Source organism: Scyliorhinus canicula, chromosome 11 (genome assembly GCF_902713615.1).
Source record: "Scyliorhinus canicula chromosome 11, sScyCan1.1, whole genome shotgun sequence".
In the NCBI taxonomy this organism is placed as follows: Eukaryota; Metazoa; Chordata; class Chondrichthyes; order Carcharhiniformes; family Scyliorhinidae; genus Scyliorhinus; species Scyliorhinus canicula.
In genome coordinates this window covers 124,009,128-124,027,348 of record NC_052156.1, presented here as the reverse complement: position 1 = coordinate 124,027,348, position 18,221 = coordinate 124,009,128, and the positions used below count along the sequence as shown (strand labels likewise).

The following is an 18,221-nucleotide window of genomic DNA, read 5'->3' as shown; positions in this document are numbered from 1 at the left end:
GCGGTGGTGACAGCAGCATTGCCAATGGCTCCGAGGAGGTATTCAGGAAGCCCAGTGGTGCAGTCCACGGTGAAGATATGGAATCAGTTGAGGAGGCAATTTAGGGTGGAAGGGATGTCGGTGCTAACCCCGCTGTGCGAGAATCATGGGTTTGAGCCGGGGGGGATGGATAGTGTATACAGGAGGTGGAGGGAAGTGGGGCTGATCAAGGTGAGGGATCTGTATTTGGAGAAAGGGTTCGCCAGTCTGGAGGAGCTACGGGAGAGGGTAGAGCTGCTGAGGTGGAGTGAGTTCAGGTATCTGCAGATTAAGGACTTTGCGCGAAAGGTCGGGAGGGGGTTCCTTCGGTTGCTTGCTAGAACGACTGCAGCTTCCGGTTGTGGAAGGGGAGGTGAGCGGGTGCTGAGATCGAGGAGAAATGGGAAGGGAAGTAGGGAGGGGAGGTCAATTGGGGAGTACGGAGTGAGGCACAACGTAGGGTAAACGGGACCTCCTCCTATGCAGGGATGAGTCTGATACTGTTTAAGGTGGTGCACAGAGTGCATATGACTCAGGTGAGAATGAGTGAGTTCTTTCAGGGGTAGCAGATGAGTGTGAAGGTGTGGGCAGGAGCCAGCTAATTACACGCACATGTTTTGGGGTTGCGAAATATTGGGAAGATTCTGGGTGGGAATGTTCACGGTCTTCGCCAGGATAATGGAGGAGGAGGTGGACCCGGACCCTATGGTGGCGATATTTGGGGTCTCAGAGAAGCCGGAGCTCACGAAGAGGAGGAAGGCCAATATTGTGGCCTTCACCTCTCTGATTGCATGGCAGAGAATTTTACTGGAGTGGCGGTCGGCATTGCCACGGGGGGGTAGCAGCTTGGTTGGGTGACTTCCTGAGGTTATAGAAGATAATGTATGAGTGATGGGGCTCAACAGAGGGGTTTGAGAAAAGTTTGGGGGGGGAGGGTGTTTATGATCGTGTTTGAGGAGCTGTTCGTCGCGGCTGGGGGGATTGTACAGACTAATTTCTGGGAAGTATGTTTCGCGCGGTGTTTATTTGTTGTAACCTGTTTTGATACACATTTGTAACAAAATATATTTTAAAGAAAAGCTGTACTTGCCCAGCCAACCTAGCCAGATCGCAACAATGGCGCCGAGAAGACTAGTCCCAAGATCCGAGGATGCTGACCTTGGGAGGCTGCTAGATGTCGTGGAGGCTAGGAGGGATGTCCTCGAGGGTCCAGACCCCCCCCCCCCCCACCACTCACTCTGTGAACCACATGTGTGGCTAACAATGCCCTCTCTTTGTCTCCTCAGGAAAAGCTCTTCCATAATCGTCAGGAGAGGGCCGAGATTGGTGGAGGAGTGCCAGACTTAAGAATCCTCATCTCCTTTGAGGAGCGGACCCTCGAGGTGACCGAGGACAGATCAGTCAGCTACACGGAGGCTGGCAGATACCTCAGAGGTGAGGAACCACTGGGCGCCTCTCAGAGGACCTGTCAAATGCGAGTAGTGACCCATCCCTCCCACTGACCACATGTTCATTCTCCCACAGGTCCTCCAGACGTCGGCACCGGCCCATCCTGGACGGCACACTCTCCTGACTCCAAGAAGATCACCTCGGAGGAGCGCTCCGAGAATGCAACCGTGGTTGCGGCGCAGCTGTCATCCTCACCATCCTCCAGCGCAGATGCACACACCTCGGCAGGCCATGTTAATGGACAGGTTTCTGTGTCACAATCTGGTGAGCACCACGCCACTGATGATGCACATCAGATGGAGGCAGGAACCTTCAGGCAAGACTGGAGTCAGAGGTCTGCTGGATCCCAGGCCCCAACTGGGTCTCAGCCTGCTGCTGAGCCTGTGGTACAGAGTTATCCAGAGTAGATGGACATGATAAGGACCAACCTGGATTTTCAGAGGGAGATGTCAGCGTCACTCCAGCAGATCCATAGCCTCTTGAAGGAGTCCCAGAGGCTAGGGGTGCAGGAGATGGTGCCGGCACTGAGTGGCACTGAGGCCAACACTGCAAGGATGCCGACCGCAGCGGAGACCCTGGTGCACAATGTTGGCACCATGAGTGAAGGTATCTAAGGTGTCGTGCCGTCAGTGATGGCCATGGCTGAGGGTCTTGGCTGGGGGATGTGACCCAGTACCAGGCCGACCTTGATGAGGTTCTGCGGGACATGTCCCGCTCTCAGATGGGCATGGTTGAGTCACTGCGGAGCTTGTCCTAGTCACAGGTGGGCATGGGTGAGGTGCTGTAGAGCATTGACCAGTCACTGAGGAGCATCGCCGAGGGCGTCGCTACAATGGTGCAGACCATGGAAATCCGCCAGGGCTGGCAGAGCCAGATGATACAGGGGCAGCCGGGGCTCAAACCAGCTGCCCCTCCATTCCAAGGTGGACCCCAGGGCCCTAAGGGCACCAATCGGGAGGGGGTGCCGGGTGCCAAGCTGGACCCATCCCATGGACTGGGGATGTTGGCCACCAACTCACCCGAGTTCCACCCCTCTGATGAGGTCACATCTCGCAGTCAGCAAACAGGGCAGGGCGGCGCGGCTGTGCATGTGCCGCATACAAGTGAGCCGGGGCCCTCCTGCCTCAGAGCCCCCAGAGAACACCCGGCAGAGGCATTGAAGGCCATGGGACGAGGATAGCTGGCACCACCTCAGATGTGCATCCTGGGCAAACACAAAGACGTAATGGTAGAGCTCAGAGTGCAAAGCACATCGAGGATCACTGAGGGAACCATTGAGTGAGGTTTCTACAACACATTAAACAACGTTTCGCAAAACTATTATACCTTTGTCACTTCATTCTGCAATGCGGCTGACCCCAGAACCTTTTACCCATCTCTCCAGGCATCCCCCCCACCCTCCGGTGGCACTCACCTATCTTCCAGCCATGGACATGTCCCAGGAGTTGTGTCCCATCTCCTGGGTGTTCACATGTTGCGTGTGTGGTGTTACCTCTCACAGTGTTCAAGTACAGTGTCCAGGCATCACGGTATGATTGGGATGTGAGGCAATGACTCCCACATGCTACATGGCCCGCCCACCCACGGGATGGCATGTGTGAAGTGCTCACTTAACCACGACTGCCAATTCCCTATTAACAAAGCCTTCAGCCGCACAGCCAGAGGCCTCAGCCGTCGGTGGGGGTAATGGGTGATCGTTGTGGCAGATGGGCAGGGACAGGGGATGCCCCCAGAATGGGTACACACGATGCAGGAGTTGGCATGGTGGTGCTGCGAGTGGTAGCCCCCAGTTGCCACCCCCAGCGCACCCACCCCACTCTATTGGCAGCCCACCTCTGCGGAGGGTCCCCCACTCCCCACCGAGCACTCGGGTGGCATGTCCTGCACCCCAGGCTCATTGCCTGTGAGCAAAGATAGCTACTCACCTCCTCGGCTCCCGACAGAAGCCCTTCCATCAGGTTCATGCTTTTCAAAAGGAGTAATAATCGCCGCCAGCGTGAGCACTTGTTGGGGAGGCCGCTGAATGACGGAAGGCCATTAGATATGGGTTCACTTTCGTTAATTGTATGCAAATGGAGCTTTTATAAAAAATAAATTTAGGGTGCCCAATTCTTTTTTTTCCAATTAAGGGGCACTTTACAGCGGCTAATTCACCTACCCTACACATCTTTGGGTTGTGGGAGTGTGACCCATACAGACACGGGGAGAATGTGCAATCTCCACACGGACAGTCATCTGGGGCGAGGATCGAACCCGGGTCCTCGGTGCCATAAGGCAGCAGTGCTAGCCACTGTGCCACTTTGCTGCCTGGAAATGGGCATAAGTGGTGATAATTGGTTTCTGGCCACGCTACGGCGCAATCCTGATTTCTCCTATGGGAGTAGGCTGGTTACATCACAAACCTGGCGTGGATCTGATCTCGCTTTTGGCCTCTCCCGCTATTAATCGGCCTCATTAGTTTTGAACGAAAGCACATCAAGGCCGGAGAATCATGGTCAAAGTGTTTTTAAGGCCTAATAAATTATGAGAAATGCATCACAAATTTGACCACTGTGTTGTCACCCCTGCACATGTTACTGAAAAAACTTCAAAGACGGTCAGGGCAGGCACCCCAGGATGAAGCCTTCAAGAACGCCAAATAGCAACTGTTGTCCTTGAATATACTGGCCTATTATGACCCCAGAAAATAACTAATACTGACACACGTGATGCCTCTCTATATGGAGTGGATGCACTGTAAATTCTATGATAATTCTATGATGTTAATCTTAAAATCTAGGTGTAATTGTTAAACTAAGAAGGGCGAAAAGCAGTATTTTAGTATAATGCAATTTATCCATGCAATAAATGCTTTTTCTTGATGTTAAAACTAATTAGAGGTCCTGTGACTTTTCGTCTACATTTGACAAAAAAAGTCCCTCTTTTGAGCCAGGGTTCCATTCTGGGATCTACGCATGTTGTTATTAGATCAACTGGGTCCACTCTTCCCCCCTCCCTCTCGCAGGCGCTGCTCTCACCGTCGTCCCTCTGTCCTCATTCACTCTGATCTCAAAATTTGAGTTTTGTGCTGCTTCCGGCTCTGGAGAAGCCAGCATCCGACTGGACGAGTGGAAACAGCATGAAACTTAAATTGTATAGATCAGTCTAGCCTGCTGCGCAACTGCAGGGAGGCTCCTACAGAACCCAGTTTGGGAGCCCCTGAATTAAGATACAAGCTAAAATATATTTTTTAATGTGGAATTATCCATAGTATATTGTAATATGGCATTACACAACTATAAAACCAATTCAGAACCAGTATAATGTTTAACAGTAATTCTAAAGCTAGCACGCAATTCAACACTCAATTACACCTCATTCAACAATAGTATATTTTTTTCAAGGCTTCCTATGTCGAGACTGATTAAGTGGAATTTTATGTCAAGTCATAATTGCAATAGGGATTGCAGTCTTAGGGAACCTCAGCAGTTTACACCCTGGAGAAGTATAGAGTCACGTTATTCTGTGCATGTGCCTGAAGTTGCTGTCTGATTCAGTAAAGTCATTTTGACATTATTACCACAGCAAAATTATGGACATTGTTAAGTACTTACTTTCCTTTATTCTATGATCTACAGCTGATTCAACCTTATGAGGTAACACATTTTCAACCCGCGTTTTGTCCAATTGTGGCATATGTTCATTGATCTGTAAAGAAATATTGCACAATTGTGGGAAGAAATAGATAATTCAACAACATTTTGTTCAAAAACAATTCACATTGCAATATATAACTAACCTCTTGAAGATCTGCCTCTAATGTTTGTTGTTGTGAATTTCGTGTTTTCTTGGGTCGGCTGAGGTTGAAGAGCTGTTTTAAAGAAAAGTGGGCTTCAGGAGACATTGATTTGATAACCACATCTTTATATCTTCCTGTATCTTCCTCCAGTGCAGGAGCTTCATCATCATCATCATCTGCTGGTTTACGTAAAGCCTTGATTTCTTTCGAAATCCGACGCTTTATAGCTGGTATATTTAAACTTTAAAAGAATCATCAGAAAAATACCATTGAAAACAGAATTAAACTTCAATATTTAACTAATACCTTTTATTACTTTAGACTCATTCTTTGTTTCATGCTTTTCCTCATTCCTCTGGTCCCAGCACTCTGTTTCTACGCCCATATTTCTAAGTCTCCTGGCTTAGTACATCAGCTAAGACTTGTGGGAAAATGGCATAAATAACTTGCAATTCCTTGTGATTGAGAATACTACTAGAATTCCTTCACCCCTGGGAGTTACTCTGTCTACAGCATTATTTGCTTAACAAGTTTATTTAAAACCCGACTACAGATTACATCCTTCATATATATAACCCTATTAAGGTATTCAGAATGTTGGAAATGGGGATAGTCGTGCAGTAGTTGTTACCAGAATAATAATCCAGAGGTATAAATTCAAATCCCACCATAATAAATTGTGACAACAAATTCAATGCACGTGGTATAAATATTACTAGCACTGGCAAAAGTGTTCATAGTTGTTAGATTGGTGAAAACAATCCAATTTCTTCGTTATTGCCTCTGAGGGAATGAAGGTTGCTGCCTAGTCTGACCGAGAAGTGCTTCCATTCCCTATCAGATTGACACTTTCTAAAATAGCTTAGTTGTGCAGAATAAGCACAAGCGGGGAAAGAAACACTATTCCAATAAGAACTGGTTGAGGAAGAACAGATAGGATTAAATAATAAATGCAACCATCACCCATGTCCCAAGAGGAAAGAAAAGGCCTTTCTTACACAACAAAGTAAGTTGTGCAGTTTGTGAATTACAGCAATGTTCCTCCTTCCCTGCACTTCTTAAATCTTTCCTATTTGTTCGCCAAATGCTTTGATGTCCATCAACAACAAGTATATTTTAACCTACCACTCATCATGGAAAGTTATAACTCAAGCTATGTGTTCTAGCATCTTCAGTCAGTGGTGCCAAAGGCTAGACAACCACCACACAATTGTCATGCAGATATGAATCAAAAAGATTAGAGGGGGATAGGAATTAAATGCACAACATTTTTATCTGAGCAAAGCACCTTCAGGAAATTTAGCTTCTGATTTGTCATACAGTGAAGTAACACACAGAAACGGTACACACAATTACCTTTCAAGCGGTTCCATTTCTTGCAAAAAGATAAAAGCATAAATGGGAAGATGATTTATATTAATAATAAACAGCTAATAAACATTATCTTCAAACAAGTTTTGAACTAAGTTAATTTCTCTAAACACATTCTAGTCAGCAAGAACCAAGGGAGACAATTGAGTGTTTGAGGGCCGACGTTCAGAACAATCACAAAACTCCATCCCCCGTGACAACAAATGAAGTTATGAGGAACTGTTGAACAAATTTCTGCTTCTCTTCATGGTGAGGAAGCATTTTAGGTACAATTTTACAAAAGTATACTACATAATTAAGGGAATGTAAAAGGTAAATCCCAAATAATTACATTTAAATTAATTTCTGAATAGAGTAAAAGGGGACACGGGTTCAGACTGTTGAATGGTAAATTTAGCACTGCTATCAGGAAGTTCTTCATAAAATGAATATTCAACATCCAGAAAAATCATCAAGTTTATAACCCTAGAATCATTTCAGAAATAATCAATTGGAACAATGATAGGTGAATTAAGATGAGCCAAATGACCACCTTCACCCATAATCTGTCACGTTGTATTGGCTCACTTATTTGTTTTGGACTTGTAGAAAACTTAATATAAATAATAATTACTGGCAACCATATACTTTAACTGTAGGAGAATAAATAAAATGTTTTGCAATTTCCATAATTTATTATGAATCAACTAGTTATGTAAACATTTAGTGCATTCTGCATTCTCAAGTTATTTTCTATGGACTGATTTTATGTATAATATTAAACATTGTAAATGAATACAAAAAGGCACATTAAAACAGTAACACCTTACTTATTTATGCTGAAAAACTTACTACTTAGTGCAGTCAAGGGTGAGCTGAGCCTTTAGCCTACTAAGGTTAGCCTCATCAGTGAATATAGAGCGCTGCCTCACTATGTCCACCATCTGAAGATAGTGAAGGAATAGCTGTTCACACACTGTGATGATATGTGTAATAATTCGTCGGCTGAGTTCCTTGTTTTCCATATTTGTCAGAGTAATGTCTTGAGCGCAGTGCACAAACTCCTCCCAAAGCATCTTTACATCTGCGACAATCATTCCTCCCTAAGAATAACAATGCCAGCTGGAAATTAATCTGTTTAGAAGCAGAGTACCTTTCCAAAATAATACGGTATAATAACTTCTAAAAAGGTATTTCTCTATATTATAATAAAATCTATTCCTCTCCCAAAAATATATTGATAAATGCAGATGATACGCTGAAAGCCAAACCAACAAGGCCCAAAGTTTGATTGTGGGTTTGTAAAGCATATGCAAATCTGAGTCGTGCACAATAATAGGGGCTATATGACTAGCTCAGAGTCGCCACAGTATTAGCATGAGGATTTCCTCACTTCATCAAGAAATTAATGTTGGACAATGAAAACATCAGGCGTAGCTGTGATGGCTCTCACAGTCCAACAGTCTCCCAGCACTCGCAACCTTGGTTCATAAATGCCCAGCTGGCAGCTATCGATGGATGGGCTGCCAGTGACCATGGATTGGCCATGCTAAATTGCCCTTCGTGTCCAAAAAGGTTAGGTGGAGTTACGGAGATAGGGTAGAGGTATGGACTTAAGTAGGGTGCTCTTTCCAAGGGCCGGTGCAGACTCGATGGGCAGAATGGCCTCCTTCTGCGCTGTAAATTCTATGATTCTGTGAGCCACTACTTTTGGTCAGAAGTGGAGAGGGATTGCAGCAAGGAGTCCCTCCCCAAAAATTGATAAAGAAATCTGACTTATGACATCAAACAGTATAAAAATACAAATAAAATGCAAAATACTGCAAACGCTGGAAATCTGAAACAGAAACATAAAACAGAAAATCAGCATCTGCAGGGAGATCAGAGAGTTAACATTCCAGGCTCATATTATTGATGAAAGCCCAAAGCATCAAGTGGTGTTGACTATTAAAGTATCCTTTTAAAAATGATCCACCTACCAGTGCCTGTTGGGTTGCTATAGAAACTGATGTAACTTCTGATTTTGCGGCAATCCTTCTTCGAATCAACTGACAGAGATCAGTAAGGGTGGCTGGGGCTGACCGCACACTTTGATCAATAGGAGTTACTGGACGCTTTAGCTGAAACACTTTAAGGACATAATCAAAAATGGATACAACCAATAGACCAAATCATACGACCCAAATTCTACAAAGATTCCCTTTTTTAAGATGTCCTAAATGCTGTATTTATAGCATGAGTATTATTTTGACATAGGTACCTTTTGAAAGTGGCTTTAGACAATAAGAGGTTGCACTGCCCTGTTTGTACTGTTCTCTGCTCAAGCAAAGCACAGGTCTGTGCACGCAGACACAGACACCATGGTTTGCCATGGGAATGCAAATTAACATTAAGAACTTCAACGGAGTACCTGATTCACACTAGTGATCTCACACCACTTCTGATAATTCAGCTGCCGTGAAAAAAAAGTGTACATTTTTATGATGAAAAATTTATTTCAAATTGATGCAAATTCTTCAATGTACTTGTCTGGTAATTCTTAGGATTCTTATTCATGCTCTATTTAACACTTCTTCAAGGATTGTTAACTCAGGTTGGACACAGAGTTAGAGGTTTCATCACGAGACCATGTGCCTCCAACACTCTTTCATTGCTCACCTTACATGGCCATCTTCATGGTACACCTGGCCAATTGAAAATTGAATAGACTCCTCGGCTGAAATTTTCGAGCCGCCATCCCCCACCGGCAAGCCATTGAAACCTTCATTCATATTGATGGGACCACCAGAGGGTCCCACCAGCATGAAGGACTGTAAGATTGAGGGGCTCATTGCCGATTGGCAGCTCCAAAAGTACTCCATTGGCTGTCAAGGGCTTTGGGATGTCCCAAGAACATGAAAGTTGCCAAATAAATGCAAGTCATTGTTTTTGTCTTTCTTCTGGGGCATGATTTGGAGCTGCTGCTGGATCCAGGAATGGAGGCTGATGGGTGCTAAAAACACCATGCATGCCAGTTCCCTGGCTCAGAGGTGGGACGGGAGGGACAGTAGGGCTACCAGCCACAAAAACAGTGCTAGCCAATTGAACTAGTAAATGGCCACTCAAGGCTGGAGGCTGACTGGGATTTTATAGTCTGTCTCCAGGTTTCCACAGGGACAGTTTTGTTACTTGGGGCAGCCTCCCAACAGCAGACTGAGGGAGCAGCAATTGAGGCAAGCTTAGAGGTCCTCCTTGCCTGCTGTGTTCAGCAGCAGCCGTGGCCGCCCTGTGATGGGCCTCCATGGTGGTGGCCCGACTACAAAGGCCATTTTTTCATCTTAACTTTGAAAATGTTGGAGAGACAACACCTCCATTTTGGGACACCCATCTCTCTCTCTCTCACTCACCTGCTGCTGTCAAGTCAGAGAGCCACTTATTAACCCTCCTCCTTCGAGAGCCTGTCCATTGTCTGACATCCTGCATTGGATGGCCCTCAGACAGAGGCAGACTTTTAATGAAACACACAGCGCTGCAGCATGGAGACCCAACCAATGGGGAGGTCCCATATGGAGAGGCGACTGTTGTGGTAGGAATACCATGGGAACACCAATCAGAGTCTTGGTAGCTCTAAATTTGTTGATAGGCTCATTCGCCTATCAGCAGGCAAAACCGCACAACATTGGGCTCTGATTGGTGGACTCCCTTTAGAGCGGGTAAACAGCTTGCCAGACATTGAAAGATGCTGGGGACTTAGATCAGTTTGACACGGGTGTCCAGAATTGGTGTGATGATTCTGATCTTCCATTGAGTAAAGGTGCATAGCAGCAGCCAGCTTTCTGGCATTCAGTCTGGCTGGCAGCCTGAGGCAAAACGGAGGTGTGAGCCTGCAAAGCCTTCAGCGTGGTGCTGGCCGACGGCTGTTAAGGGGAGCAGCAGGGCAACTCTCAATCCCCAGGCCAGGGCTGAGGAGGGAAGCAGGAGGGCAAATAACCAAAAGGAACAGATGCCACCTCATGCCATGGTGGGTGGGGCTCGGTGACATTATGGGCAGGGCTCAGAGTCACTGTGGGCAGGGCTCGGCATCACCGTGGGCAAGGCTCAGAGTCATTGTGGACGGGGCATGGAGTTACTGTGGGCGGGGCTCAGGGTCATTGTGGGCAGGGCTTGGTGTCACTGTGGGCAGGGCTTGGTGTCACTGTGGGCGGAGCTCAATGTCATTGTGGGCAGGGCACGATGTCATTGGGACAGGGCTCAACAGCATTGGGGCGGGGTGCAACACCATTGGGGTGGGGCTCCTCGGCATTTGGACGGGGCTCCACGACATTGGGACGTGGCACCACAGCATTGGGACGGAGACCCACGCCATTGGGACAGGGCTCCACGGCATTGGGGCGCGGCTCCACGTCATTGGGGCATGGCTCCCCGTCATTGGGCGTGGCTCCACGTCATTGGGCGTGGCTCCACGTCATTGGGCGTGGCTCCACGTCATTGGGCGTGGCTCCACGTCATTGGGCGTGGCTCCACATCATTGGGCGTAGCTCCACGTCATTGGGGCATGGCTCCCCGTCATTGGGCATGGCTCCACATCATTGGACGTGGCTCCACATCATTGGGGAGGGGCTCCACATCATTGAGGCAGGGCTCCATGTCATTGAGGCAGGGCTCCACATCATTGAGGCAGGGCTCCATGTCATTGAGGCAGGGCTCCACATCATTGAGGCAGGGCTCCATGTCATTGAGGCAGGGCTCCACGTCATTGAGGCAGGGCTCCACGTCATTGGGGCGAGGCTCCACGCCATTGGGGCGAGGCTCCACGTCACTGAGGCAGGGCTCCACATCATTGGGGCGAGGCTCCATGTCATTGGGGCGAGGCTCCACGTCACTGAGGCAGGGCTCCACATCATTGGGGCGAGGCTCCATGTCATTGGGGCAAGGCTCCACGTCACTGAGGCAGGGCTCCACGTCATTGGGGCGAGGCTCCACATCATTGGGGCGAGGCTCCACGTCATTGAGGCAGGGCTCCACGTCATTCAGGCAGGGCTCAACTCACTGAGGGGCTCCCCAGACCCTCCCTCGCACCACCCCCAGTACCCACAGCCCTATTGCTGCCGTGCAGAAAATGTCAGCTTGGCACCTTGGCACCAAGCTAGTACCCTGACAGCACCACCTGACCACCTTGGCAGTGCCAGGGTGGCACCCAGGTGGCACTGCCAGGGTGCCAGGCTGATGTCTAGGTGGCACCAGCAGTGCCTGGGTATCACCCTGGTCCTCTGGGAGACCCCCACGAGTGCTGCTTCATCTGGTCCCTATTTGTGGAAAACTGTCCTCAATGGCGCTCGTCCAAGGTCTCCGAGGCGAAGGGGATAGATCCCAATGCCTTGGTTGCCTCGGGAAACTGCATCATAAAGTGACACTAGCTGTCTCGCTCTAATATCTAGATTTTCCAAATATCGGTCCGCCCATAATGGTGGGAGTCATATAGCAACATCTCGCGAGACCATGTTAGATCTCACAAAGCTATGTAAGCTGGGTAGATCCCGGGAGTGAGGTCTCCCAGCTCCCAACTGTCACTTGACAACAGCTCCTCCACAAACCACCTTCTGGATACAGTGACCGCAATGCACTGATGCAAATTTTCCCTGCAACAGCCAATCAGCGGCTCCGCTCTGCTGCCCTCTGCTGGATGCTTGCCTTCACTTGAACACGGAGGCTGGAGACTGAGGCGGAGACCCAATATAACTGTTAAAAATGCAGTACCGATGCCTGGACCACTCTGGTGGGTGTACTGCAGTACACAACCCCTCCCCCCCAGAGGGTCTTCCGCTTTGTGGTGGTCTGCTGTGCCCGCCACAGCCTGGAACAGCAGCGGCACAACATGCCGGAGGACATGTAGCCTCGTCTGAGGAGGAAGAGAGGACCAGGAGGGAATGGAGGACGAACCCAGGGAGAACCCACAGGTGGAGCCAGAGAATGGAGGATAAGCAACGGCAAGGGTCAGGCATGCCTGGGGCACTGCGGCGGCCCTCATTCTTGTCCTATTCACATCAGATGAGGCTTTGTCCATTAGTTCAACCCCTCCCCATCCCTCCTTCACCACCATTCCCCTCCTTCCACCTCCCCATTGCCCCCTTCCCCCAATTCTCCTCCTTGCGCCCTCCCCCTCAAATCCCCCAATCCCTTCCTTCCTACACATTTCCCTCCTTCTTCCCTCACCGCCATTCCCAATCCTTCTCCTTCCCCCCCCCCCCCCCCCCCCCCGGACCCTGCTCCACCCTCCCAGGGTCTGTGTAACATCACCCCAGGGTTGTGGACCTGTCGGCACTGTCAGTGGGTCAATATATGGCAGTGATAATAACTCGCTGTGCTCCTCAGTTCATGCCAAACTCTGATTCCTGTCTTTCTTCTGACAGCGAGCTCACACCCATCCTCTGAATGGGGGTGTTTGATCTTGGACTACTGTGCCCAGGGGGTGCAGGCAGGCCCGCTGTGAAGATTAATGTGACAGAGGCTGCACATGTATACGGTCTAACTTGTTTTACTAGTGAATATTTGACATTTCCATTTCTCCTTGCTACACAGTGACCCACCCCACCGCCCCCATTGCCCACTCAATGATCCTCTCTCTTCTTGACATTGCGTGGCCTCCTGCAACATCTAGGTGTGTCCCCAGGATGCACAACAGAGGTGGGGGCAGCTGGTTGCTTTACCCACCCTGTGGCCTTTGATGCCCTTGACGGACGTCCTCTGGAAGGCCTGAAGCGGAGGGCCCTGGCCAACTTACCGGTGTTGCAGGCGTTGCCATGCCACCTCACTCTGCCTGCTGCACTTGAGATGTGCCGGAGTCAGGAGGGGGGGTGCGGAAGAACTGGAAACCACTGGTCTCCTTGGTGACAGGTTGGCCTCCAGCGCCTCCTCCTCCCTGATGGTACCCTGATTGGGTCCTGGGGGACGCCATGAGATGGAGGGGCAGCTGGAGTGATCTCCAGAGGCCTCTGCGTCATCTGGCTCAGCCAGTCTTGGCGGCTCCCCATTGTCTACACCATGGTGTTGACGCCCTCAGCGAAGCTCCTCAGTGACTACGCTACGTTCCGCTGTGCCCCGGCAATGCTCACCTGCGTCTGGAACACGTCCCTCAGCGACTGGGACATGCTCTGCAGTGCCGAGGAAATTTCCACCTGCGTCTGGAACATGACCCACAATGACTGGGACATGCTCTGCAGTGCCTAGGCAGTGTCCATCTGTGTCTGGGACATGTTGTTGCTCGTTATGCTTTCCCTTAATTGGCTCTGTTTTAATTACCTTTGCTCAAGAGTCGCCAGGTATCTTTCTGATACCAGCACAGGGTTCAAAGCCAAGTACTGATCAATGACTCGATACGCCAGTTAGTAAGTTTGAAATCAATACACATTTATTTACACACACAGTCAATTATTACTCATGCATAAACTCTATTCGCTAAACTACAACTACTACTAAAAGCCTATACTTAGCTTCGAGTGGCCCACCCAGTCAGAGGAACAATGGCTGTTGTCCGGTTCTGATACTGTTGGCTTCGAACTGATACGGAATAGTAGCTAGGAGCGTCTATCTCGTAGCGTGCATTGACCTTACACTTACTTGGTTGATGCAGCTGTTAGGCAGGTCTCTCCTCGCTGAGAGCCAAGGCCAAGAGAGCGAACTGAACTTGGGGACTCTGCTTTATACCCCAAGGGGTTGCGCGCCTTTCTGGGCGGACCCCGGACTTGGTCCCAATTAATTGGACCATGTCCCAATCGTTTGTATTGATTTTCCCCAATACCGGAGGTGTTCCCTGATCGTTGGGCGGGCCCTATGTGGCCGTTGGCCTGCCTTTGTTTTAGCTCCCACTGGCGCCGGGGAGTCTGTCCTGGTCTCGATTGTTTCAATTTTTCTTTTTGTCCCTGGAAATAGCTCATTAATATGTTAATGGCTATTGGTTTCAGTTCTGTCTGGGTTCTGCAAATCTTAATACACAGGAAACCTTGCACCTGCTTGTATTCTCTGGTGTTGTCCGTTTTTCCCTGCACTCCTTGCAAGTGTCCATTTTGAATCGGGACGTGGCCACCCCAGGTGGCTACAATGTCCCGCAGCAACTGGGACATGATATTGAGGCTCTCAGTCATGGTCATTACAGACTGAGCCATGCCCTGGACACCACCACTCAAACGTTGATCTTGTGCTCCAGCCTTTCCACAGCGGTCACCACCTTAGCAGTGTTGGCCTTGATGCCATGCAATATCGGCATCATCTCTTGTGTCCATTGCCTTTGGGACTCCTCCAATTGGCTATGCACTCACTGGAATGTCGTTGACAACCCTGTCTGAATCTCACAACTATGTCCTATCATCTGCATCAGCTCTGGGATAACCTTGACCAGAGGCTCAGCAACTGACTGGGACTCAGCTGAGTCCTGGGATCAAATAGACATCTGACTGCTGACTCCCTTGGATGTGCATCAGATACTGTGTGGTGCTCACCAGATTATGCCCCAGAAACCTCCACTAATGTCGCCAACCGAGGTGTGTGCCTCTGCACCGGTGGACGGTGGGGATGACAGCTGTGAAGCCTCAATGGTGGTCTCCTCAGAGTTCTCCTCTTCAGTAGTCAGGGGTGGCAGGCGAAATTGATACCAGAGGAGAGGTGGTAACTTATCCTTGAAGTTCTCTGAGGTTGTTGCTCTTCTTCCGACATTGGAGGCTGGTCTTCCTGGTTATGCTGCCCGCACTGACAGCCAATGCCTCTGCCATTGCCTCCCAGGCGATACTGGTGACCCTGCTGCAGTTCCTCTCACGTCCTCAGGGAAACAGGATGTCCCGTGTCTCATCAACAGCGTTGAGAAGTCTGGCCAGGTCGGCATCGCCAAAGCAATCAGCAGGCCTGCGCACTGCCATGCTTGCATATTGACTGGGAGTGAGTGGTGAGGCAGCATTTAAAAGCGAGGCGCTGAGGCATGAGTCCAACGAAAGGCAGCCATTTAGTAGCCTACTTAAACTGTCAATATAACTGTGAACTCAGAACACTCTGCTGAAATAAAATCAGTTTTTGAAATACAACCAAACATCCATAATGTCATAATAATAGCCCTTGGAGAAATATCAACTAAGGATTGCACTGAAACTACATAATCAGATGGATTTCTTTCTATCCTACACCAGATAGTCATCAGCAAAGAAATCCAGCGGAAGTTTTTTAATTCTCACTGATAGCTTTAGCCTTATTTTTTTTCCATTGTTAAAGAACAGGAGATTTTAAAAACTTTGGATTACAGACAGACATTTATGGGATGGTGTACTACTGGCAACCCCTATGCCTCCATCCCCACCACAGGAGAAGGCAGTCCCAAATGGACCAACATTATGGCTTTAAAGAAAGGCTGCCTCACAGCAATAGCATACTGGGTGTAACCTAAATGAGTTCACAGTGGGACTTCCACCCCTCAATGGAAGTCCAAGCGTCCAGAGCTACCAGTCTATCTGACTGGTCAGTAAGTCCAGCAGTCCCAACAGTGTTAGAATTCAGTAGTAGGCGCTGCTTGGACTGCAAGTAGGCTCCGGGATGAAGATTTCATGAATCCCAGATTCAGGTAAATTAGGGATTTCGGTGGGAGGGGAGAAGCAGAATTGGGGAGTTTAGGGAGAGGACAAGTGTGAAGGTGGCTTGGGTTATGTTGGCATGTTGGAAGTGACAAAGTGGACTTCCGGTGGCGGCAAGGAGGAGTTAAGCCGTACATTCGGCAGCTCCCGCTGAGAACGGACTTTGGGGCTCTTTTCAGGGCCCCCAATAGAACTGTAGCGGCAAATCCCGACGGGGGAAGAGGTCAGGAGTCGACCCCAACGGTCCTATGGTCCGGACCAGGAGTGGGGTAAGGGAAAAACCGAAAAAAGCACCCCTGAAAAAACGGGGGAAGGAAGACAAAATGGCGGCCGGCGGAGGCCTTGAGGAGCTGAGGCAGTGGGCTCAGGAGCAGCAGGCGACTCTGCTGCGCTGCTTCCAGGAGCTTAGGTTGGAGCTGCTGGAGTCGCTGAAGGTAACCAACAGGGAGCTGATGGAGACCCAGACAGCCCAGGGGGCTGCGAGCCGGGAGCTGCAGCAGCAGGCCTCCGAAAGGGAGGATGAGGTCGTGGCCGTGGCGGGGAAGGTGGAGATGCACGAGGCGCTCCATAAAAGATGGCAGGAGCGGTTCGAGGAGCTGGACAACCGGTCGAGGAGGAAGAATTTGCGGATCCTGGGCCTCACTGAGGGGCTGGAGGGGTCGGACCTAGCGGCCTATGTGGTGACTATGTTAAACTCGCTGATGGGGGCTGGGTCCTTCCAGGGGCCCCTGGAGTTAGAGGGGGCCCACAGAATTCTGGCTAGGAGGCCCAAGCCGAACGAGCCGCCGGGGGCTGTGTTGGTGCGGTTTCATCGGTTCGTGGATCGTGAGTGTGTGCTCCGGTGGGCCAAGAAGGAGCGGAGCAGCAAGTGGGAGAACACGGAGGTGCGGATCTTCCAGGACTGGAGTGCGGAGGTGGCGAGGCTGAGGGCCGGGTTTAACCGAACGAAGGCGGTGCTCCATAGACGGACTGTGAAGTTCGGCATGTTGCAGCCGGCGCGTCTGTGGGTCACCTATAAGGATCGGCACCATTATTTTGAGTCCCCGGAGGAGGCGTGGGCCTTGGTGCAGGCCGAGAAATTGGACTCAAACTGAGGGTCTAAGATGGGGGATGCTGTATAATACTGTATTTGTATTTGCTTGGTTTAGTGTAAGATGTGGGTTGGCCTTAGGGTGGGTGGGGTGATGTCGATTTGTCTTTTTTTATATGAGTTTTTCTGCAGGGGTCGGGTGGACGGGTTCGGGCAGAGGGGTAAACGGGGAGTTCGGGGAGCTGGTGGGGGGGACTGACATTGGGATTAACCCTGGAGGAGGCGGGGCCGGGCAGGGCGAAAGCGCGGGCTTTCTGCGGGTTTCCCGCGCTGGGAGATGGTGGGGGCGGGGTCGGGGCTGAGAAGCGCGGGTCGTTGCTGGCTGTTTTCCCGTGCAAGAGACCCGTTGATGGGCACAATGGAGGAGGGGCAGTCCCACGTGGGGAGGAGCCGAAGGTAGGGCGGGAGTCGCCGGGGTCAGCAGAAGTTAGCTGGCTCACGGGAGTGCTATGGAGGGAGGGGCGCAGCTAGGTGGGGTCCTAGCCTGGGGGGGGGGGGGGGGGGGGGGGGGGGGGGGGGGGGAGTTGCCGCCGTGGGAAACTGGCAGAGCGGGGGACGCTGGCCGGGGGTGGGCAACGGATGGGGTATGGCTAATCGGCAGGAGAGGGGGGCAGGGAGCCCTCTGATCCGGCTGATAACCTGGAATGTGAGGGGGCTGAATGGGCCGCTCAAACTGGCCCAGGTAATTGCGCACCTGAAGGGGCTGAAGGCAATGTGGCCATGCTCCAGGAGACATACCTGAGAGTGGTGGACCAGGTTCAGCTGAGGAAGGGATGGGTGGGCCAAGTATTTCACAGGGCTGGATGAGAAGAGTAGGGGGGTGGCGATCCTGGTGGGGAAGAAGGTGTCGTTTGAGGCGTTAAATGTGGTGGCTGACAGTGGCGGGAGATACATGATGGTGAGTGGCAAGCTGCAGGGGGAGCGGGTGGTGTTGGTGAATGTTTAT

General features: G+C 50.2%; 1 protein-coding gene across 2 annotated transcripts in view; it reads right to left on the bottom strand.

Moving 5' to 3' along the window:
• ccdc87 (coiled-coil domain containing 87) overlaps nucleotides 1–18,221 on the bottom strand; it is a 174,548-nt gene that overhangs the window by 135,969 nt on the left and 20,358 nt on the right. For both annotated transcript variants that reach the window (XM_038811295.1, XM_038811294.1), the window contains exons 3-6: nucleotides 8,575–8,723; nucleotides 7,448–7,698; nucleotides 5,246–5,486; nucleotides 5,061–5,154 (exon numbers count right to left, since the gene is read on the bottom strand). In XM_038811295.1, the coding sequence (XP_038667223.1) occupies nucleotides 5,061–5,154; nucleotides 5,246–5,486; nucleotides 7,448–7,698; nucleotides 8,575–8,723 (735 nt within the window). The remainder of the gene's footprint in view (nucleotides 1–5,060; nucleotides 5,155–5,245; nucleotides 5,487–7,447; nucleotides 7,699–8,574; nucleotides 8,724–18,221) is intronic.